A 23,458-nucleotide genomic window follows, 5' to 3' on the forward strand; every position below is an offset into this window, starting at 1 on the left:
GGCGGCGGGTTAGCTCCGTTGAATCGCGCTTCTTGCCGAACACCAGCACACTGCAAAGAAGCAAAGCCCGCAGAGCTTGTTTCCACGGGTGTCGCCTCTCCGCAGTGCATCGGTGCCCAATAATTAAGAGCTAGAGCTCAACGGGGGTAACTTGCCGCGGTCTTAGAAAGGTACAAATATCACAGTTGCATGCATGAGCGCGGTGTATTTAGAAGAGGACAGAAACTTTGTGATATATATGAGTTCAGTAATATTCTCAAAATTAAACTGTGGCTATTATGCAAGAGTGTATGTTAGGCAGAGAAGCTAAAAAATATGCGTTATTCATTTAAGACTTTTTTTTTTTTTTTCAAATTTGAGATAAAAAAGTGTTCATATGTAGCAGGGGTGGCCAAGATGACCCAGCCTAAGAGCCGCAAACAGAACCAGGAAACTTCCAAGAGCTGTGGAAGGGGGGGGGGGGGGGGGGGGCAGCTTTGGTTTAGAGCAATAAACGAAACTCGAACTACTTTCAATCTATTCGAGTCAAAAGCAGTCCAACCAGGGCCGTACCCAGAAAAAAATGTCGGGGGGGGGGGGGCGGGGTTTCGGGGACAACGGCGGCCATTTTGAAAATGTCTATTGTCTTATTTTCGCCCATGAATCATGTGCATCGGTGGCATATAATGGAGAGTTACAGCAAACCGGAGAACCCGTCCCGGTTTGGTACCCGGTAGCCGACCGGCGCCACTGCGCGAGCGCAGAGGTGGAGATTAAAATCGGCTGGCTGCAAGTGCACCGACCAGGGCCGTACACAGAAAAAAATTTCGGGGGGGGGGGGGGGGGGGGTCAGAACCCCCCCCCCCCCTGGTTACGGCCCTGAGTCCAACTATACGTAAGGTAGCAGTAGCACACGACTACCTAACCGCAAAAACACCTGCCTTTCGATTTAAAACGCGTTCCATTTCTCTTTTTGGGGAAGTGCTTGCGGGACAACGGTAAAAGGCGCGGGGGGGGGGGGGGGGGGGGGGTGTAAGGAGAAAGCCGCGAGGAGCCGCATGTGGCGCAGCTTAGCCACCCCTGATATATAGCAAGATTTATAAATCTTCCTCATAGCTGGGCATCTCTACAGGTGTATTTCATGTCAAATGCATCAGTTACTTTCCATCCCAATATGGGCATTGGATTTTCCAAGCCCCCAGCCCATATATGAACTGGCGTATATAAATATCAAAGCTTTTCCAAGCCTTTCACTACTGCACCATGCTTAAACAAAAACACAGCTGGACTCGTAAAGGTTGTTCCCAAGTCACTTTTCCATTTGTAAGCTAATTTTATGTTAACAATATAAATATAAAATTAAAATTACCTCAGCATACAAATGGACAAGTGACTAGGGAACAACCTTTACGAGTTCATTTTTGCTGAAAGTGGTGAAGTGGAAAGTAGTGAAAAGCTTGAAAAAACAATTCAATGTTCAATTAGAAAATATTCGGCCAAAACCACTATTTGCTTCGAATTCACTTTGAACTCAAAATCCGCTATTCACACATACCTAATTTATACTAAAACATTAAAATTTTAAGTTTCCGACAAGCAAGATTTACTTTACGTTATCAAATTTAAGACATTTAATGGATGTTTGTTAAGCACCTGGCAACGTTCAAAGTAGTTTCGGATTTGTCCACATCGCCCCATCTTGTGATTTTGCTTTGCTTTCTCCGCAATTTGAGCTATTTGCGCTTCTATGTGCCGCCTGTTTGCGCTTGGTTGGCTCAGTCTGAATATGCTTCAAGCGGCAGATGGTGCGCGTGGACAAGCTTGAGGTTGTGTGTCATGCCCACGAAGTGCAACTTCCAATAATGATAATTCCTGGAAAAAGGGAACAAGAGGGTCAAAGGACAAACACAAAACTAACAAAGACAGCTACATGACTGGAGTGCGACTGAAAAAATCCGCCTGGCCCTGGTATCGAAATAGGGACCTCTCCATTTCCAATGGAGCGCTCTACCAACTGCGTGAACTAGGAGTTAGACGTCAGTAGAGCAAACAAGCTTTAACAGCTGCCATCAGTCTAACAACAACAACGATGAACGGCTAGCATTTTAAGGTTATGATGTTATTTCAATTAATGCAGAGGTGCAGCAAGCTGGACAAGAATAACAATTACTTCCAATAGCTGTCTCTTAAGAATGATAAACACAGGTGCCAGATCCAATGAATTCATATCGGGCAAAAATGCAAGTCTTGCTGAAATACGTTAACCACCTCGTCTATGGAAGAGTTGGCGTTAAAAAGTCATATCAGGAGTGTGAAATACGGTGGGAACCAGGGAGCTAGATATAAGAGGCGACATACTGGCCCGAAACAGCCAAACAAGAAAATCCTCTGTCGCGGGCGGCGGGAGTGCCCTCAAGGGTACCCATACCCATCCAATAGTGTCCAAGTTTGTCCAATAGCATCTTTTGGTTTTGGTCATCGTCGGGGGTGTTTTTCCTTCCAAACCGGAAATCTCCACTGGTTTCACCTCCGGTGGCGTCATGTCGCCTCCAAAAGCTTCCTACATCCATGGTGGGAACAGATTGCAGTGGATAGCTCCACCAGTGGCTAGATGCCATCCGTAAATGAGTGATTTGTTGACGCTGTACCAGCAGTCGTCAGACCAGAACAATGAATGACGCACGAGTGGGTATAATAAGACATATCAGTTTGTTAAAGAAGTCGTGGTACTATAAAAACTGCCAGATACAACACTATGGCTTCCTTGAAGATATATTTAGAGGGCCCTAAAAGTCCTCTAAACCTTTGCAATTTTGTCTTCAAAATCTGTACGAACCATGTTCGGGTGCATGTGCGTGCGGGCTCACGACACCAAAGCGCTGACAAAGGCAAGAAGCTTGCGCTGTAGGCGGAACGACTGAAACTCTCCATTCTCATTCTCACCACCTCAGTTTCTCATTCTTTTTTTTTTTTTTTTTATGATTTAGAGTGAACAGGATGAGTGTTTGGAAGTCCATTTTTACCTCAAGCACTAATCCTGATTTCCGGATTATTAGAGACAGCTTAGGAACATCACAATGTTCTTGTTGTTGCATGCACGCCGTTTTTCATGTGTGCATTTGTCGCATGTTGCACACTCGGTCAAGACAATAAAGAAGCCAGTGCTCCCACGCTTCAAAGACTGGAATAATGTATTTCGTGAATAAAGACGAGGTGATTCTTTGAATGGAGAAGACAAACTGACTGCCTTTCTTGATAATTTTAATAAAACATCAGTTTAGAAAACAAAATTAACATGCTAGATATAATAGACCCTTTTTAGGATTCAGTCTGGCCACTTTGATAAATATTATCACTTATGTGCATACAAGTGTATATTATCTGTACATGCTAATGGCGACCTTTTGATGGCTGGCAAAGGAAGAAACTGAAGGCAGACGCCGATGCAGTGCCTGAACATTCCAGACGTTAATTTGCTGTATTGGTGTTCGACGTCACCATGACGAGATTGACAAGCATTTATGCGATGCACATTTGAGAGTATCATATAAAACCTTGGAATACTCGGCTTTGGCACGCCCCAGACATTACTCAAAGTGGAAGTATCTGGACACCATTCAAACTGAAACCAACAGAGAAATAACAGTACAGTGAAGAACACCGTAACATTTGTATGTCTGTCGTTGATGAATAGATACTAGGCTTTAACTGCCATTAGCATTAAAAACATTTACCGTAATATCCCGAGTCATCGCCCACCCCCCTACCGCTTGAAATTCGTTAAAAAAGTGGGGTGGGCCATGTCTCGGTGGGTGAGCACAAACACTTGAAAAAAAAGCGGAAAAAACCGCCTATTTTTTCTGCGTATCTAGCGCTGATGTACAAGAGATACATCAAACTCAAAACTCGATTTAGTTTCATTATTTTATAGAAAAAAATGCTCACGAAAGAATATTTTACTATAGCGAAGTCCGTTGCTTGCATACGCGCTAGAAACACCGCCGATCTGCATATAGCGCGAACGTTTGTTCCGTGAAAGAATGTCACCACTATGTTCTCCTAGTTAGTAAAAAAAAAAAGAAAGAAAAGTCTACAAGAAAATAGAAATACCGACCAGGCGCAACGAGCGAGCGAGCGAGCGAGCAGACCAAAGAAGCGACCAAGAGCAATGCTGGGAAAGCGGGAAAGCCGGCGGTCGCGTTGGCAAATACTTTGGCGTCGGGCCAAGTCGGGCGCCTTGTCAATTGCAAGCTCTTGCGCAACTTTCTTGTTTGGTGCGTACATACGTGCGTCCGTGCACGGCGGGCTATCAATGCACGGTTGGGACGCTCTGCAAACGTCTGTGTAGGACGTTCCAGCAATGCTTTATTTACGCTTTGGCTTTGCCTAAAATATTGCACAACCGCGGTCTCGAAGGGCGGGAAGAAGGAGCGGGTTCGCGGTGGCCTTCGGCGGAGACAGACTTTGACCTAACACTCCGCGGTTACATTAACAAACTCTTATTTTGTTATGTATATTGTTTTCTTTTCGCACGGATACACGACCACTTTGGGGTCGCTCACGGAGGAAATGCGTAAACAAAAAGAAGTGTCTTTCCCTCCTTCGTTTTACTTTGTCACGGACGTCCTCGAACTGTAAGGTCCGCGGCCGCGTCATTCGGGTAGGATGAGTGTTCGCGGATCGCAGAGTCCGCGCTAGGGTATTTGAAGGGGTGGGCGATGACTCGGTGTTTTTTCGGAAATCGATATTGGCCCAAAAAATAGGGTGGGCGATGGCTCGGGGATGGGCGATGACTCGGGATATTACGGTAGATTGATATTTATACCACTAGATGGCACTGAATTTCTGAAAGGGTCTGTTGTGTTGTTAGAGATTGCAGGATTTTGTACACTTCAGAGGCTCTTTTGTGTCCTGCACTAAATCAAGTGCAGCAGTTTTTTCCTGGCGAACATCGAGGAGGAAGAAAAAGGAAAGTCTAGACTGGGACATTGTTGATCGGAGATATGTCTTAAAAGACCCACGACCGCCGAAAGATCTTCTCGCACTGGCCGCAGACATTTATGCTGTCAGGATCAGGGCGATCAGCCGGACAACACAATCCCTGAACTCCCACATGGCTATATTTTTAGTTCTACTGTATGAGGAGCCGTGCAAACACCACGTCTAGGATAAAATCTGAAGCATGAATCCCCAGCCGCTCTGTCAACCTCTCCGAGGATGCACTTCCTTTCGCTGGGCTGACAAGGATTTCTTCTTGCGAGAAAAGTGTCAAAACCATCCATTACACTTCATTGATGAGCTGGTCAACAACTGCATATTACCCTTGTCAAAGTTTCTGCTCGAGGTTGTTGTGTTGTCTATTGCCTCCAGTCTGCTAGGGCGTTTCCTTGTCCTCAATGCTCATTTTTTTGTCATATTGTTTGAAAAATTAACAATAGATAATTTGCAAAATCATCCAAGCACCAAAAACCGTACCGGGGATGCATGGGTGCACACATTTGCTTTGTCTGCAGAAAATATTTGAAGTAAATGACAAATAATGCATGTGAAAAAAGTTGTTCTAGCTTTTTGCTTCTAATGTTTACTACTGCAAACGTCAGCATGCCAGAACATGTAACAACCCACCTAGGGTACTCTTTGGTGTTCAGAAATTTCGAGAATGGCCTATTATATACACATGGCAATAACCATTTTGGGCATCAGTGCAAGAGCTAAACATGAACTGATGCGGATCTGAACAGGGCCTCAAACTCACAAGTACTCGCTGAACAAAAGAGCCTTTCAGAGCTATGCAGCAGGCGCTTGTAGCTCATACTGATGTGCAAAAGAGTTGCTGCCAGTTATGTGTGTGTCACATTGGCGGTTTTGGTGCATGACCGTGTACATTCTCGAGTGTTGATTTCAACACACTCAAAATCGTGGACGTGTGCAAGCAATAAGTAAATGCAGTCGGTGTCCCCAGTAGGGTTAAATGGCGGCCAGTTATTTCAGGGGGGTGGGGTGGGGACATGCCTTGCCCTCCCCTTCAAAAGCGGTATGCCTCTGACCTGGTATGTCGTGCAAATCACTGTCGCAACCCCTTCTATAACAAACCAATGTAACCTGTAGTATCCCTTGAATAAAAGGAGAAAAGATGCCTTTGTCATAGAAATTACGATTTGAGAAATTAAATGGCTATTTCTAAAGGCATAAATACATAATTCAGTAGATGTTTATTCTCACAACAGTTTTCCGGTAGTTGCTGTAGAGTGTTTTGTTGAGTGAAAATTCAGTAAAGGACAACCGTCTATGTACAACACATTTCATGAAATAGTAACCTGTGAAGTGCCTCCTTATTGGGACATGTAGCCTACTCAGGTGAATCTTCTTTTGCAAAGATGTGTTCTTGAGGAGGCACCTTGTTTAAGAATCCACAATCAAACTCAGTTGCTGTCATTTTCTTGTGCCCTTTCAAAGACACCTTCCGGAATGCGATCCAGCCGTCCTTAACAAAAAAGAAAAGGAAAAAGGAACAGATTTCAACCATAGGTAAGGAAGAGGAATCAGACGAGTTTGTACTTGTCTAGTGGGAAAAGGGTGTTGCACAATTTTGCTGCACCAGCTTCATTTCTTTACGTCAGAGAATGTTACTGATCGGTGATCGGTTACAAAGACGTTTACGAGACAAATTAGATGAATTATAATGATTAAGCATTAACAGGAATAGAAAAAAAAACTAAGCCTTTGTACTATTGGCATTATATAGTTAGTCTGCACACTAATTACCTTGCACTTGAAACACAGGATTCTTCGCCTTGCATGATAGTAACAGTAGCCGGGTCTTATGGCACGACCCTTCACCAGTTGATCTAGCTTGGCACTTGCAACCTCTTCTGGGTCAACCATGTCAAAAAGCTTGATCTTTGCTCCTTTCCAGAATGTAGTCAAAGTAGCCTGAAGAAAACAGGTCCTCATCAGTGTTCTCCTGGATCTAGCCTGGAGAGGCCCACCTTAGCAATGGAATGTACCTACAAAGTTGCCGAGTGCTCTGTACAATCTGTCAATGTGCTCGCTGGTATGGGAGTCCCAGCAGATGACCCCCATGGACTGGGTGACTTTAGCAGCTGGTAACATAAATAGATGGCTGTCTCAATAGATGTCCTTGTTATCTGAATTGACCAAGTTTCTATCGTTTAATTCAATGCTGCTACTTCTACAGAGGAGATAAAAGGAATAACTATATACACATGTCCATGCTTTATGTTCCAAACACTCTCTGGGATACAGTGCTATGACTTTACTGTGACACTTACAACTTCTTACTACTGACAGTCACTGATTGAAAGCAAATAGCTCCCAAACCTTACCCTCTTCAACAGGTGCCATCATCTACGTGTAATTATGACTATAGATTTTAGAGTTCAGTATATGGGCACTTTATGCATACTACATATTTTATACATACGAGGAGTGATCGAAAAGTTCTGGGACTGATTTTGTAGCGTAGAAAGTGAGGGCAGTACAGTGGTGTGCGCGCAGCAATCAAAGTAAAGAACTTTTGTGTCTCATTATACCAAAAGGTGTCGCTCTGTAAACATTTGGAGCTGCGCTACACTAGTTCGTTTGACCACATGCAAAGCATGATGGCGATCTTGCCATACACTGCGAACCAAGGCAAGAACGAACATCAATTTTAAGTCAAACTGAGCAAACATAAAACAGAGACCTCTAAAATGATTTAGAAGGCTTATGTAAAAAGAAACCTCAAGAATGGCAGAACGTCACCGAAGTCAAGGAGCGGTCGGATAAAGTCCCCCTACCGCTCTTCGTCTTCCAGCGATGTTCTGCCGTTCCTGAAGTGCGAGTGCCACTTAAAAAACTTCACGAAATTCACTGCTTTTTTACACAAGCCTGCTAAATCATATCGAAGGTTTCTGTTTTATATTAAAGTTTGATGCAAAATTGATGTTTGCTCTCATTCTGGTTTGTAGTCTATAGTAAAATCGCCATTATGTCCATGCACATGGTCACGAAAACTCGTGAAACGCAGCTCCAAATGTTCACAGAGCGGCGCCCTTTGGTAAAACTAGAGCACTATAAGCTCCTTCGGAGCAGAGTAGCGCAATCGAGAATGCCATCTCTCAGCGACTAGCGGTGAATGCCTGAGGGTTCCAACTCCGGTCACAAATGCATGGGGAACGTGAGAAAATCGCCGTTTTTTTAAATATTTTGGGGATGTACGGAACGACAATAGTTTTTGACATAATAAAGGAACAGTTTACAATAATTTGTGCTAAGTTGTGTGCCATGTAATAACGTAATTTGTTTTAAAAAATGCCTGAGCGGCATCATGCAGCAGACGACGCGGCGACGTCACACCGTTCACGTGACCCGCTCCGGCCAATCCATAAAGTCCATCTCCGCTGCGCAAAACAATCGTTTGTTTCAAACGCCATTGCCTTGGAAATTGCCTTCTCAAAATTTTCACACCCATCCGATATTATTAAAACTTTGATAAGGTGTTTAGTGCTTTACGAACTTCATGACAGACTAGTTCAGAAAAGTGTGAACTCGGCGTTTATTTTTTGATCAGACGTGTTGAGTCGATCTCCATCTGTTCTCCCATAGGGCGGGCCGCCTCCTAGAACCCTGAGTACCACGTGACTAGCGCCGAGCTGCTCTGTCGGCCATGTTGTGGGCGAAATACGCGGATCAAAGGATTGCGCTACTCTGCTCCGTAAGAGCTATATAGTGCTCTAGGTAAAAGGAGACACGAAGGTCCTTTCCTTCGACTGCTGAGTGCGTATCACTGTGCTGCCCTCTTTTTACGCTACAAAATCAGTCCCGGAACTTTCTGACCACACCTCGTATATGTGAGGTATATATATATGAACAGAGGTTGTCCATCTACTGGACCATAAGGAAGCCAAGCATTAATATTTAAAGAAGAAATGCAGCAAATGGGCAAGCCTCCAGGATGTTAGGATTAATAAATACTTTGCATGTTGAGATTCTGGGCAAGTACATCGGGTCCAAAAGCTAATGATGTATGGGTCCCAGTCTTTTGCATCCGAATTACAACTACCTTGCTTCAGAAAGAGTTAATTAGAATTACTAGAACACATGAAGAAATTAATCAAAATTGTGCTTATTTTAAGAAAGTAATGCACTTAGAAAGCAAACCAGAAGAGGGGGGATGCGAGAGAAGCAACAATGACAAAAAGAAGTACCGCAGAGTACCACACATCCACCCAGTCCACATTAAGCGCCCATTCCCAAATTTGTAAGATCTGAGAAAATACGCACAGTACATTTCTATGTAAAATTGATGACCGGACAAGCGCCCATCCCCCATTTTTTTGTGATTGTCTTCAAAGTTTGAGTGGGCGCTCGCCCAGTATTTTACGGTAAGTACAGCAATGTGCCTTCTATCCTTCCAGAAAACACAGAACTTAAAAGTGCAACAAGTGAGTGGGGCACACAAGGCTGTCCCATATCTTTTGTATCACAAAACTTAGCAGCGTCAAATATTAGAAAATGATAGTGTGGGCTAAATTTGTGAAGTATATAGAGCTTGCTAATTACCAAGTTGCTTGCACTACTTGGTTGAACCTTATAACAGATCTGTTTCATGTTTTGTTTGGACAACAGCTTCAGTTATTTGAATGCCGAGAAGTTGATTGTTACACAAGTTTTTAGCTGCATATGACATTTTGGAAGTTTGCACACTCGAACAGAAACAAAATTCTTTATATTTCTTAATTTTTCTTGTAAATCCACAACACTAAACCATAATTATGATGAAGCATAGAACATCTATGCTTTCACCAAAATACTACTTGGAGTTCTGCCTCAGGCACTTTTAAAACAGAACCGTCAACACACCTTTTGTCATTCCTTCAGATGGTTGTTCACGAGCTTGAGAAAGCAAAAGGGGAAGATCCTGTAAGCACGACAACAGCTGAAAAAGAAACAACAAGAGGCATTTCTTACAAAGTTGCCACAATATCACAGATATACTTTAAAATGTCACCGTGTCATTAAAAAAAAAAATATATATATATTGATGACTTTGTTAATGTGTAAACCCCACGTGTGAAACAAAAACAGCAGCTTGCTGTTTTCGGTGAAAAAGCTTAATTTTCTTTTTCTTTCACATTCTGATTTATTAGCAATGGGACGCTACTTCTCCAATTTTTGTTTGTTTCTTTCCCATAATTATTTGCTTGCAATAGGATGTTATGTAACTGATGAATAAAGTGGAAGGTAGAAAGAAAGCACAAGTTTTCATTTTTTCAGAAGACCACAGCTTTATTATCGTGTTCAGCCCTATTTTTCTTGCTTGACAATTCTTTCATTCAAATTTAAAACAATTTCACACCAAAAGCATAAAATGATAGACAAACTGCAAATAAAAAATAGTTGTGGGAAAGGCTTGATTTAAAATCATAGTAAAACCGGACCAATAAAAATCACAGTTTGTCATAATTTAGACCATGATATGATCGTCTTGGTTTTTATTCTCGACTCTAGTCATGGCCGTCTGCAAAACATTTTTACAGGGGGAAGGGCAGTGTTGGGTAAAGTACATCTAAAAAGTACTTGAAGTATAAAGTAAACGAGAGGTGATCCACTTCAAGTAAAGTAACAAGTACACTGGGTGCAATGTACTTTAAGTACTATAAATAGAATGTACTTTCAAAGGAAGTACAAGTACATTTTAACAGTCTTTCATGATGCCCTTTTATTCCCCTACATGGTGATTTTTTTTAAACTGGTATGCATTGCCCCAGGGGTAATTGGGGGTGCATCACTTATTTGTGGAAATGGCGGTGAATATTGGATAAAGTCAAGTGTCCAGAGAAAGTTATTTTCAGAAATTGTGCCAAATTCATAAGTCCGGCTTCTGAATTTTGAACGCTTGTACTGGCTTGTAGCACTGGAGAATAGAGAAACTTTCAAGTCGAAGGAAAAGACGAGAGAAGAGTATTACTCCAACCTTGGGACATTCTCCTCTGTTGTCTTTTTCTTCTACTCGGAAGTTCCTTACTTTTTTTTACATCATTTCCAGTTGTTACATTATGATTAATTGTCCTTTCCTGATATTTTTGACCTTCTCATTTGTACTGACCAAGCGTGAAGTAGCAAAAGTTTGCAAAGTTCTGGGAAAGCCCCCCCCTAGGATTCACTTTACCTAAGATTCAACTACGAAAAATTCGAAGATTTCAAAATTGTTTGAAGTACAAGTTTGAAAACTTTGGAAGTTTCGATTTTAAGTTCGAAGTCTTTGAATTTCATGGACAGGGATCAAATTCAACAGTTTCAAGCAAAGTTCTCATGAATTAATCTAAAAAAATTGCTAAATGAGCCTCAAATTATATTGAAAACGTTGTCCATTTCTCTTATGCCGTGAATATACTCCTTCTTTCCGACAGTAGCAACATCCGAAATCTTCCTATACCTGCCACTGGGACTCCAATTGCAAACTGCAGCATCAAATCTCCCCTTACGGACGCCGAGTTTGTTCAAAAACAATAAAAATCGAACAAAAATATGGGTGCCGCCGTCATGGCAATTGTTAACCCATGGAAGAAGATGTGAGGGGCGTCACTTTTCTCTCTTCTCCCTCCTCCTCCCTTTTACCCTCGGTGGTAACAAAATGAAAAAGCGAGTTTACATTTTTTTTAAATCCGGAGACGAAGGATAAAGGAAGGGACGAACACACAACGTTTAAAGATTGAGATGTTTTGTGTTTGTCCCCTTCTTCGCCCGTGTCCATTTTTTTTAAATGAGCAACATCAACCAGCTTCCCTGTTTACTTCCTTTTTCCTGGTGCGTTTACCTTTTTCTGCTAATCTCCGACGCTTATGGAATGCTTGCACTTGACTTTGCGTCACTCAATTGAGATCGGCTTGGTAACAGTGCATGTGCGATGATAGTCACTTGAACTTCTCATTAAATCGCAAGTCAGTGAATGCAAAGTGCGCCCAACCGCCGGTGCTTCGAGGCTTAAGCTGGACGACTTTTGCCTGAGCACAAGTCCAAACTCTTTTTATTAGGCACTCTTTATACAGAAAAAAAGTCACTTCATGGGACAACAATTAAAGAAACGAAATCTACACGAAAGTGATTCGACCAGCACGGTCTAGCATATTTTGCCAGCTGCTGAGCACAGATTTGCGGGTTCAATTCTTGGCCACGGTGGCCATATAAAGGCGGAATTCAAAAACTAATATTTGGACGCACATTCTGAAAAACTAGGCTGTCCAACTCCTTTCCATTACCATTACAGCCTGTGTACTAGCCCAGCGGGCGATTTAAAACCTCACATTCAATCTGCGGCCGCTGGCATGCAGAGAGTTGCTGCGGATCTTAATTTTAGAGCTTTCCCAGCTTTCTCCTCATGCTATAATTTCTGTCACATGGTTTTCTGAGTACTTTATTCACATCCCTAATGTGCCAGATTAGACGGGTTCGGCAGAACTGAATCAACACTTCTCTGTGGCAGCCTTCTGTGCAAAATAGGTTCGGAGGTAGGCTGCAATCCAGTTTTTCTTGAAGTACACTGCCTACACTCCGCAAATGTGTAATAATGCCGACATGTTCTACAAAACATTTTTCCATGTTCTTCATAGCCTCAAAGGAACCTGCAGAAGATGGGGTCAAGTCGCCAAGGAGCCCCCAGGATTTCCATGAGCTTAAAGCATGGCTGGTATGACAGGACCCCGTGAATGCACCACTCCGTTCTTTCAAAAGTCACCCGCAGACACAGTCTGTACAGCGGCTCTTGAGGAATTGCTGCATGAGGTTTCCTGCAAAGCAGTACAGCACATTCTCCTCCGTGATGTCCGGGAGGTCTTCATTCGATGTCTTACCAGCTGGAACTTGTACTTCGTGAATGTCTAGTGCCTGTGCAGGGTCACCTTGCGACACGTGTGCTAGCATATAGGAGTCGTGCACTTCAGAGTTCCCTTGAAACGTCCGAGTCAACAGTTTCCCAACAGAAATGTGCATCAGTGCAGCACATTTGGATCAATGCTTGATTCTCAAGGAGGCAAAAAGATTTTCCAGAGGGTCTTGCTGCAGGTGGCATGTCAGGAGGCAAGTAAATTTAAAATTTTGGGAGAGGTCCTCCCACAGCACGAGGACAGCCCTGATGGTGACAAGCCATCCACGAATTGTGCGCGGCTGTCTGAGACTGTCAAATCTCCAGTTTGCAATTCATGTGACTTTCTCTTGCAAAAATTCCAAGTGCTCGAAGTGGCACCTATAGCATACTTCATTTTGCCATTGATGGCAGTGGAGCTATTGCTGTTGAAGCAGTCAAACAGTTTATCCATTCTTTCCATGAAATCTGCTGTAGATTTGGCAGTCCCAGGCAGTGCCCCAATCGAAATTGTGAACAGCATTGTCAGGGACAGTGTCGCTCAAGACCTGTGTGGCAAACCTTACCCTCATGAAGTTGAACGGCCTGATATAAATGTAGTGATCTGTCAGTTTCCTTGCCAACCTCTGTCTGAGGGGATTAGAAGATTCATATAAATCACGAATGTGTTGCCAATCTACAATTTCAGAATGTGCTTCTTTGTCAATGAAAAGCTTGTGAGGGACACGCAGGTTATTTCTTGTGCAATTTATTAGGTGCAGAGTGTCGAAGAAGAAATAAACCTTGTGCCCATTTACTTTAAAAGATGGATTTTCTTGTGCCACTTCCAGTTGCTCGGATAATTTGACATTACTTAAACACTGATCACACACTACTGCTTTCACAAACAGCTGAACCTCGTTCAACTGTCTTATTAAGGCCTGCAGCAGTTCTCTCATCTTTTTACGGCATACAGTGTCGTTTTTGCCCCTGCGAATGCCTGGGGCTGCACGATTCCAGAAAGGAGGGCAACTAAGGCTGTGTTTGCCACCCTGGCACCTCAGAAAACCACGTTCGAAAGGACCTCGCACAGGAGCCGGTATGCCTTGGGACCATGAAAATACATGCTCAAGGCAAATTCAGTGATGTGATTGGCCTAAGCCATTTCGGAGCACCTTTCGGAGCAGCCAAAACAGTGTTTTGGAGCAGCAAATGTGGACTTTGGAGCAACCAGAACAGTGTTTTAAAGCATCAAAAGTGGCTTTTGGAGCAGATATTCTCAGAAAAATATAAATATTTATTCTAAGTGTTGTACAAACGAAGGACACTTTGCGTTATGTTGTGTTCTGATGTGATGTGTTGTGATGGAACTTGCTGCTTGTGTTTTTACTGCTGAGACATCTCCCAAGCGTACAGTGCTGTAGACATTGCCGAGCGATTCCGAAGAACCGCTTGCAACGGTTTTATTGGTTCCCGATGTGCCAGATTTCCGTCAAAAGTAAGCGAATGTAAAACAAGGGATTGCAAGCGTCTCAGCTGGTGCCTATGTCGTACAATCATGTTTGCATGCACATGAAGGCCACTTTGGCAGGCTTGCAGTTGCGCGTGCTTCGTAGGGTAAGCAAAGAAAATGGCTGTTCGATCGAAACCGAAACCATTGCACTCCGCTCCATCGCCAAACGATTCCCAAAACTGTATGCAAAATGTAACTGTTGAGCATACGACAAAAACCAGTTCAATGGCACGCACTTGCCAGGCCGGCAAACAAGGTAGAAGCTAAACACACACAACAAAAAATAACCTGAGCGCATCGATACTTACGGTACTCAGTTTAGTTTCAATTTTGAAAAGCGACCGAAATTGGCTTTCTGGAGCAGGCTTGGCGCAGATTACCCACATTTTGGCAGAATGTACCAGAATGTAGCAGGGTTAGCCCCTTGGCGCAGTTTGGTGCAATTGGCGCAGCAATGACATCAACTCAAATTCTTTCAGTTCCTGTGGCCACCTCCTTCCCTTCTTCTTGCGACCCTGGAGCAGCCCCCGACCCTCCCAAAGCGTGTAAAACTTTGGGCTCACAATTGACCTCAACGTCTGCAGTGCAGTCTTCTTGGCAGGCTTTCAGGATCTCTCTTGCTCTCGCGTCCTTGACAAAACTTTTCGGTATATTTGGGCGTCGCCCGTTCATTTGAGACAATTTTTGCTGTCTGCGGTGAGAACAGCTTCCTCTTCTTTCTGCGACGGACAGGGCAAGAACCTGCATAGATTAACGCAAACCATACGTTTACACCGTGACCGTACATGCGGCAATAAATACTAGGGCTACACCTTCCTGCGAATAATGACAGCAAGGGCAAGTAGATGAGAATATATACTAGAAATCAATTACATACAGTGCAATCCGAATGCAAATTTCTTAATTCGAACTTCCAGTTAATTTCAACTTAGATTCAGGTCCCAGCGGACTTGTGTGTACCTGAATTTAAAAAAAAGAGTTTAGAGCCCCTGCAGGTCTCAAAAATGTAAACGAAAAAAAAAAAAAAGAAGGAAGTCTGATTGATGTCTGTCACTATAGCATGCATACCATTAATTCAAACAAAACTAAGAAGAAAAAAAAAGGAACTGACACATGGTCCAAGCACTTTGTGCACGTCAATGGCGCGGTGCTTTTATTTCTTCAGGGATTACCACCTTTGCTGGGCAAATATTACTATATAAACAAAAACACGACATAGCGGAAGGTCCAGGCTGAGGCGTTGAAGGAGAGTCAGTGGTTTGCCCCCCCCTCCTTGTGGGACGCTGGTTGTAGGCATACTGGGAAGGGCAGGGATGTCACCGGTGCCAGTTCAAAAATGGAAGGCTTTAAAAAGTTTCATGACACTGATAATTAATGCAATGCACTATACGGATACCTTGAGGATGGCTTTGATCTTCTGCACCTCTCATTGCCTTTAAGGGGGTATCAGTGCCAAGGTCGGTGGGGCCAGCATATCCTTCCTCTCGGTCTTGAGCACATCCTGAGAGATCCCCAGAATCAGTGTCGTCTGCTCACAAGTCCTCTGAAGTAGGCAAACAGCAGTGTGATATTAGCAATGGGTAGATAAAAGAAACAAAAGCAACGCTCAAATTTTATGCAGCTGATGAGAAAAAGAAATCTTTGATCATTAAAGAGCCTGGGCGATGTAACAATTTTTGCACTCTCAGCAAATGCTGCCTAGAATTATTCCTTGACATTCGTGACCTATTGGGCAGGAGATCAAACTATAAGGGGCGCTCTGACCCGTTCATTTCCCGACACCTCCGTGTTTACTCAACGCAAGGCCTGTGCACATGCCCACAGACCTTATGGACATGTCCATGTCATCTTCTACAATACAGCGCGGGGCACAGTAAAAAAAATACTAGCAATCGACGAAGTGACGTGAAGTGCCGGATCTATCCCGAAAGCAGTCGTCAGAGAATGCGAGCTTGACCCACTTTGGCTTTTGTGGTGAGCTGGGCACCGTGCATGCTGCATTGTTCATGCAGGCCGGAGTGGTAACAAAGAAGCCCCTCCACCCCCTCATCGGAGAACACAAACTCCAGCCCATTGCTGACGCCACATTCGGTTATGTTGGCAGAGCGCTGAGTCATTGTATTTGTTGTCCCCCTCTGTGTAGTTCTGAAGTTAACTGATTGGGGCATCACCGGTCTGTCCTCCTCCCCAATATAAAACATGCACTAATCTTTTTTTTTTTTTATGCGCTATGACAATTGCAAGTTCCCCCCAAAAACATAGCCAGGAATGTTCCGAGAGGGCTGGGATGTCTACGAATTGAGGTGCAGAAGATGGGAAAGGGGGTCAAAGTGGATGTGTATATTGTCACGAATGACAAGTGATGAGGCGATAATAACTGAAGAAACTAAGCGTTTAATGGGGGCGAGCTTGTGCTTAAAAATAAAAAGGAAACAGAAGATAACAGCAGAGCGTCGCGGGCGTCGAAGTCGGCGAAAGAGCACAGTCAAACGCTGGGGCGAAACTGACTCCGCTCTCCCTTATGTACCCTCGTTATTTTCTGGATTATTCGGCGTAGAACTTTCGGTGCGTATAGCAATCGGAACACGATCAGGCGAGAATGTTCTCGAACTTACGAGAAGCCCAAGTTGAAAGAATAAATAAAAGGACAGTCCGCTGACTGGAATCGAACCTATACCTTCTGCATGAAAGTCAAGTGCGGTAACCACTGGGCCACGCGCGCGCCTGCTTGCCCACGCGCGTGGCATTACTCCCCCCTTTTAAAAGCGCATTGTCTCGATGCGACGTGCCGGGAAACAGAAACAGCAAAACAAACAAAACTAACGTCAAACTACGTGGACTTGTGCAACACAATCCTATCGCGCGTATTACAAAACACAATTCACAGTCCCATCGCTCGTAGTAAGGCTTAAGGCGCACAACGTGGACGATTTCCGGTCGTGGAGGGCGGCGTGAAGTCCGTGGTCCGTCGGGCATCACCTCATAGTTCAGCTCGCCGAGGTGACGAAGTACCTTGTATGGTCCAAAGTACCGTTTCAGCAACTGAGGCCGCGGCGACGGATGGGCGTCCACACCCACACCCTGCCTCCGGGCTGGAAGTGGACGTCTCTGCGACGAAGGTTGTAGCGGCCCGCGTCGACGCGTTGCTGGTCCTGAATCATGAGCCGTGCGAACTGGCGGACCTCTTCGGCCCGTTGAGCAACCGCCTGGACGTCGTCGCTCTCATTGTCAGATGGCTCATAGGGCAGCATGGCGTCCAGCATTGTCGTCACTTTGCGGCCATGAACCAATTGAAAGGGTGTAACCCCGGTGGTCTCTTTCACGGCCGTGTTGTAGGCAAAGGTGACGTACGGCAGCACCTCGTCCCATGTCTTGTGCTCCACGTCGACGCACATGGAAATCATGTCGGCGATGGTCTTGTTGAGTCTTTCCGTCAGCCCGTTGGTCTGCGGGTGGTACGCCGTGGTGCGACGATGGCTGGTGTGGCTGAGACGAAGGATTTCTTGGGTCAGCTGTGCCATGAACGATGATCCGCGATCTGTAATCAGAACTTCGGGAGCGCCGTGCCGGAGGACGATGGACTCGATGGAAAACTTGGCGACTTCCACAGCAGTCCTTTAAGGGAGGGCTTTCGTTTCGGCGTACCGCGTGAGATAATCTGTGGCGACGATTATCCAGCGGTTTCCAGACGTTGACGGCGGAAAGGGGCCAAGTAGGTCCATTCCGATCTGCTGGACAGTGCGGTCGGGGGAGCAATCGGCTGCAGGAGGCCTGCCGGCTTCGTTGGCGGTTTCTTACGTCGCTGGCACTCGTGGCACGATCGGGTGTAGAGGTGAACGGCTTTGGGGAGCTTTGGCCAGTAATACTTTTCACGAATACGGGCCAGTGTTCGGCTGTAACCGAGGTGTCCCGACGTCGGGTCGTCATGACATGCTTGAAAGATCTCCTCCCGAAGGTCGGTCGGGATTACCAGCAACCACGGTGTGCAGTTGTTGCCGAAGTTCTCTTTGTAGAGTACACCTTATCGAATGGCGAAGGTCGGCAGTACTCGTGAGAAGACACGTGGCACGGTACCCCCGCCCCCTTCCAGGTGCTCGATTAATGCGCGCAGCTCAGGATCGTCCCGTTGACGTCGTGCCATGTCGTCGGCGTTCACTGCTCCTAGGAAGCTCTCGTCGTCATTGTCGTCGCTGCAGCCAGAAGGGGTTTCGACGGGGGCTCTGGACAGGCAGTCGGCGTCGCTGTACTTGCGGCCGGACTTGTAGACCACTGTCATGTTGAACTCTTGTAGTCGGAGGCTCCATCGAGCGCGGCGTCCTGATGGGTCCTTCAGGTTAGCAAGCCAGCAAAGCGAGTGGTGGTCCGTGACTACACGGAACGGGCTCCCGTACAAGTACGGGCGGAACTTCGTGATTGCCCAGACGACCGCAAAACACTCCTTTTCAGTCGTGGAGTAATTTCTCTCCGATTTGGACAGCGTCCGGCTTGCGTAGGCGATGACTCGCTCGGTGCCTTCTTGCACTTGAACCCGTACCGCTCCAAGTCCTGCATTACTAGCGTCCATGTGAATCTCGGTTTCCGCATCCTGATCAAAGTGTCCTAAAACAGGAGGAGTCTGGAGTCTTCGCTTCAGCTCGTCGAATGCCTGCTGCTGTTCCTCGGCCCATTAACTTCTCGGCGTCCTTCGTGAGGTTTGTGAGCGATGCGGAAATCTTTGTGAAATCCCGAACGAAGCGTCAATATTAGGCACAAAGTTCGAGGAATCTTCGCACGGCCTTCTTGTCTCTCGGCGCTCGAAATGCCGCAATCGCGCGAGTCTTCTCGGGGTCTGGGCGGACGCCTTCGTTACTAACCACGTGGCCTAGGAACTTCAGTTCGTCATAGGCGAACCGGCACTTTGACGGCTTGAGTGAGCCCAGCGGTCTGTATGGCATGGAGAACCGCGCGGAGTCGTCGCAAGTGCACGTCGAAGTCAGCTGAAAATACTACGACGTCGTCAAGGTAGACGAGACAACTCTGCCACTTCAGCCCTGCCAGCACGGTGTCCATGACACGCTGGAAAGTTGCTGGCACCGTGCATAGTCCGAAGGGCCTCACCTTGAACTCGTACAGTCCATCCAGCGTGACGAAGGCTGTCTTCTCTCGGTCCCGTTCGTCGACCTCAATTTGCCAGTAGCCGCTCTTCAGGTCCATTGATGAAAAGTATCGAGAGGCGCAGCCGGTCTAGAGTGTCGTCGATGCAGGGGAGTGGGTAGACGTCTTTCTTCGTAACCGCATTGAGCTGCCGGTAGTCCATGCAAAACCGAAGAGTTCCGTCCTTCTTCTTAACCAGCACGACTGGAGAGGCCCATGGACTGCTTGAAAGTTGGATTATGTCGTCATTCAGCATCTCTTGAACTTGCTGGTGGATCACCTCCCTTTCCTTAGCGAAGACTCTGTACGGCGATCGATGCACAGGGCGCGCGTTGTCCTCGGTAACGATGCGGTGCTTCGCAACGGCGGTTTGACGTACTTTCAACGACGTCACAAAGCAGTCACGGTATTCGGTGAGGAGGTTGAGCAGCAGACGTCGTTTAGGGTCCGGAAGCTTAGGGTCAATGTCGAGCTGCGCTGGCGACGTACTGTCTTGCTGGGGCGGCAAGGATTCGTCAGTAATCGCAGTGATTTCAGCGGGGTTTCGGAGTTCCTCGACGTGGTCCATGGCTGCACCTTTTGTGAGGTGTTGCGTTGCGTTTCGGAAGTTCGTCACGAGGGCCACAGTCCGCCCACTCTGAAGTTCAGCTACTCCCCTTGCGACGCCTATTCCTCTTCCCAGGAGCTATTGGAGGCTTCCCTCGAGAAGAACTTCGCCACAAGAAGCTTCATCGATCCCGAAGTGTACAAAACGCTCGACCGCGGTGGTAGGTTTACGTGGTTTGCGAGGACTCGGACCGTGGGTGACGACGCTTGGGGCTCCTCCGCTGGTGGAACAGGTTTTCTTAGCGTCAGCCGGTTTGTTCTGAGGTCGATGACGGCGCCATACTCGCAGAGAAAGTCCATTCCGAGGATAACGTCCCATGAACAGTCTTGCAGAACGACGAACTTGACAGGGCACGTTTCACCGTGGATCTCGACGCGAGCAGTGCATCTCCCGACTGGCGTGATGAGATGTCCTCCGGCGGTTCGTATTTGGGGTCCATCCCACGGCGTCATGACTTTTCGAAGGCGGCGGGAGAGCCTCCCACTCAAGACTGAGTAGTCTGCTCCGGTGTCCACGAGTGCCGATGCGTCGTGGTCGTCGATGACGACGTTTAGGTTGTTGGCCACCGTTACAGAGGCATTGTCGCGATGCGTGGCGTCGGGAGAGTGGGAGCACCCCGGCGTTCTTGGAGGCTCTTTACTCGGGTCGTCTTCGGCAACGGCACCTCCAGGCGTTGCCGCACTTAGTTTTCCCGACGAGATAGGGGAGACAGGCTGTCACGGCGCGACCGACGGAATGGCGACGCGGAACGTCGGAAGGATGGAGAACAGGAACCTCGTGGTGCTGTGGGCGCTAGTGACGGAGGGCGACGTAGGTATTCCTCGATGTCCCTTGGTCGTTCTCAAACACGAGGTCAACGGTCGTTTGGAGCGAATCCTCGCAGGCCGAGCTGGCGGTAGGGGCACCTTCGGTAAACGTGGTCAGCCTCCCCGCAGTGGAAGCACACCGGTCGTCCGTCATCCGTGCGCCACACGTCGGTCTTTCGAAGTCCACGCTGCTCTTGGCGTGGCGTGTACTGCGGCGAAGAGACTTCTTGTCGGGGTGCACCTGGGTACTGCCGAGCAATAGGAGGCTGCGGACGACGAACAATGGCGGCATAGCTCACAGCTGGTGGTTGCGGTGCGGCATCGGCGAGAACGTCTGGCTGGAGAGCTTGCTGGACCTCTTCTCGAACAATCTCGGCGATCGAGAGTGAAGCTGGACGTTCGGCGGCAGTTATCAGCTTCTTCAGTTCTTCACGGACGATGTCCCGGACTATTTCTCGGATCCCCGGAATATTGGGGCTGAGGGCTGTGGGTTTCTTTTACGGAGATCCCTCCACTAATAATCCCGCCCGATCGGTATGCCTTCCGCCCGTCACCCAAGGAGTTACACACAGCAACAAGAAGACAGCGAATGGGTTAACTGTACCTCCCGGTTGCCCGCCGTCGAGAGCCGGTAGTCCAGGCCCGCCGACCTTTGTTGTCGCCCGTCGATCAGAGCTCACAGTCGGGGTCCGTGTCCAGGCCTGCGGATCGCCTTTCCCACGCCAGCGCTGCGTAGGCTGGCTGTCCCGGGCTATCAATGCCCGGGTCTCGCTGCGGAACCACCCCGGGATCGTCATAGCCCAGGTCATATGGCCCGGGCTCGCCGTTTCCACCGGTCTTGCTCCAGACCTCGCTGGTGGACCGCTCCAGGGTTCGATGGGCCAGGCCAGGCAGCCCCGGCTCCGTCGTTCTTGTCCAGCTTAGCTCCAGCCTCGCTCAGCACGCAATGTCTCGCGCCAGCTCGTGTCTTCTCCGTCTACCGCCTGTCTCGTGCTTTCTGCCTAGTCTTTCACCCCCGGCTCCCACACTTTTCCGTCTACCGCCTGTCTCGCGCCAGCTCGTGTCTTCTCCGTCGGCCGCCTGTCACGTGCCCTCTGCCTCGTCGTTCACCCTCGGCTCCACGTTGGGCGCCATTTTAGTGTGGGTTTCTTTTACGGAGATCCCTCCACTAATAATCCCGCCCGATCGGTATGCCTTCCGCCCGTCACCCAAGGAGTTACACACAGCAACGAGAAGACAGCGAATGGGTTAACTGTACCTCCCGGTTGCCCGTCGTCGAGAGCCGGTGGTCCGGGCCCGCCGACCTTTGTTGTTGCCCGTCGATCAGAGCTCACAGTCGCAGTCCGTGTCCAGACCTGCGGATCGCCTTTCCCACGCCAGCGCTGCGTAGGCTGGCTGTCCCGGGCTATCAATGCCCGAGCCTCGCTGCTGAACCACCCCGGGATCGTCATAGCCCAGGTCATATGGCCCGGGCTCGCCGTTTCCACCGGTCTTGCTCCAGACCTCGCTGGTGGACCGCTCCAGGGTTCGATGGGCCAGGCCAGGCAGCCCCGGCTCCGTCGTTCTTGTCCAGCTTAGCTCCAGCCTCGCTCAGCACGCAATGTCTCGCGCCAGCTCGTGTCGTCTCCGTCGGCCGCCTGTCACGTGCCCTCTGCCTCGTCGTTCACCCTCGGCTCCCACAGGGCGCAGCTTGACGGCGTGGGTGCAGCGACGGCAGGAGCTCGATGGAAGTGAGCGGCGCGTGCTTGCAGGGCCCGTTCAATGTTGGTCGCCTCTGTTACAAATGTTTGGACAGTGGTCGGCGGGTTGCGGACGAGGCCTCCGAAGATGTCATCTCGTACGCCTCACATCAGGATCTGCAACTTCTTTTCGTCGGTGGCTTGAAGGTCGGCGCGAGTGACCAGGCGCAGGACATCCTCAACGAAACTGGTGATGGTCTCGTTTGCGCCCTGGATCCTCATTCGAAGAAGGTCCTCGGCCCTCTCCCGTCGATACTGGTTAGTGAAAGTTCGCCTCAGCTCATTCTTGCGGGCGGTCCACGAGATCAACGAAGTCTCCCGATTCTCGAACCAGTGCCTGGCCGTTCCTTCGAGTGCGAAGTAAAGGTTCTGCAGGCGCCGGTCGTCCGTCCATCGGTTGTGCTGGGCCACCCGCTCGTACTGTTGAAGCCAGTCCTCGACGTCTTCGTGGGCGTCCCTGTGTAATGGCGTCGGAGTCCGGGGTGCGACGGGCAGGTATATGAAGTCAGAAGCGGCCGGGGTCTGCGACTGGTTGGCCATCGTCGTCTTCTTCGGCTTGGGCTTGTCCAGTAGCGAACCGTATTCAGGATCCTCTCCCTTGATGCGCCGGCTGGTCCGAGTTTCGGGTTCCGCGGGGAGTGGTCTCCTCACTGGGCTTGGAACCGGACTTGCACTGCGGGCTCTTGGAGGGGAACGCTGCACGGGCATGCGGTACCCCGCACCTCCACCAAAATGTCACGAATGACAAGTGATGAGGCGATAATAACTGAAGAAACTAAGCGTTTAATGGGGGCGAACTTGTGCCCAAAAATAAAAAGGAAACAAAAGATAACAGCA

The 23,458-nt window shown here is 47.7% G+C and overlaps 1 protein-coding gene across 1 annotated transcript in view; it reads right to left on the reverse strand.

The window, feature by feature from the left end:
- Positions 1–6,172: 6,172 nt before the first annotated feature.
- Positions 6,173–23,458, reverse strand: part of LOC8042784 (methionyl-tRNA formyltransferase, mitochondrial) — a 30,631-nt gene continuing 13,345 nt past the window's right edge. The window contains exons 6-9 of the mRNA XM_029968432.3: positions 9,844–9,919; positions 6,991–7,082; positions 6,745–6,912; positions 6,173–6,463 (exon numbers count right to left, since the gene is read on the reverse strand). Coding sequence (XP_029824292.2) covers positions 6,329–6,463; positions 6,745–6,912; positions 6,991–7,082; positions 9,844–9,919 — 471 coding nt within the window. The 3' untranslated portion in view covers positions 6,173–6,328. The remainder of the gene's footprint in view (positions 6,464–6,744; positions 6,913–6,990; positions 7,083–9,843; positions 9,920–23,458) is intronic.

This window comes from Ixodes scapularis, unplaced genomic scaffold, assembly GCF_016920785.2.
Source record: "Ixodes scapularis isolate PalLabHiFi unplaced genomic scaffold, ASM1692078v2 PGA_scaffold0__279_contigs__length_252992795, whole genome shotgun sequence".
Lineage (NCBI taxonomy): Eukaryota > Metazoa > Arthropoda > Arachnida > Ixodida > Ixodidae > Ixodes > Ixodes scapularis.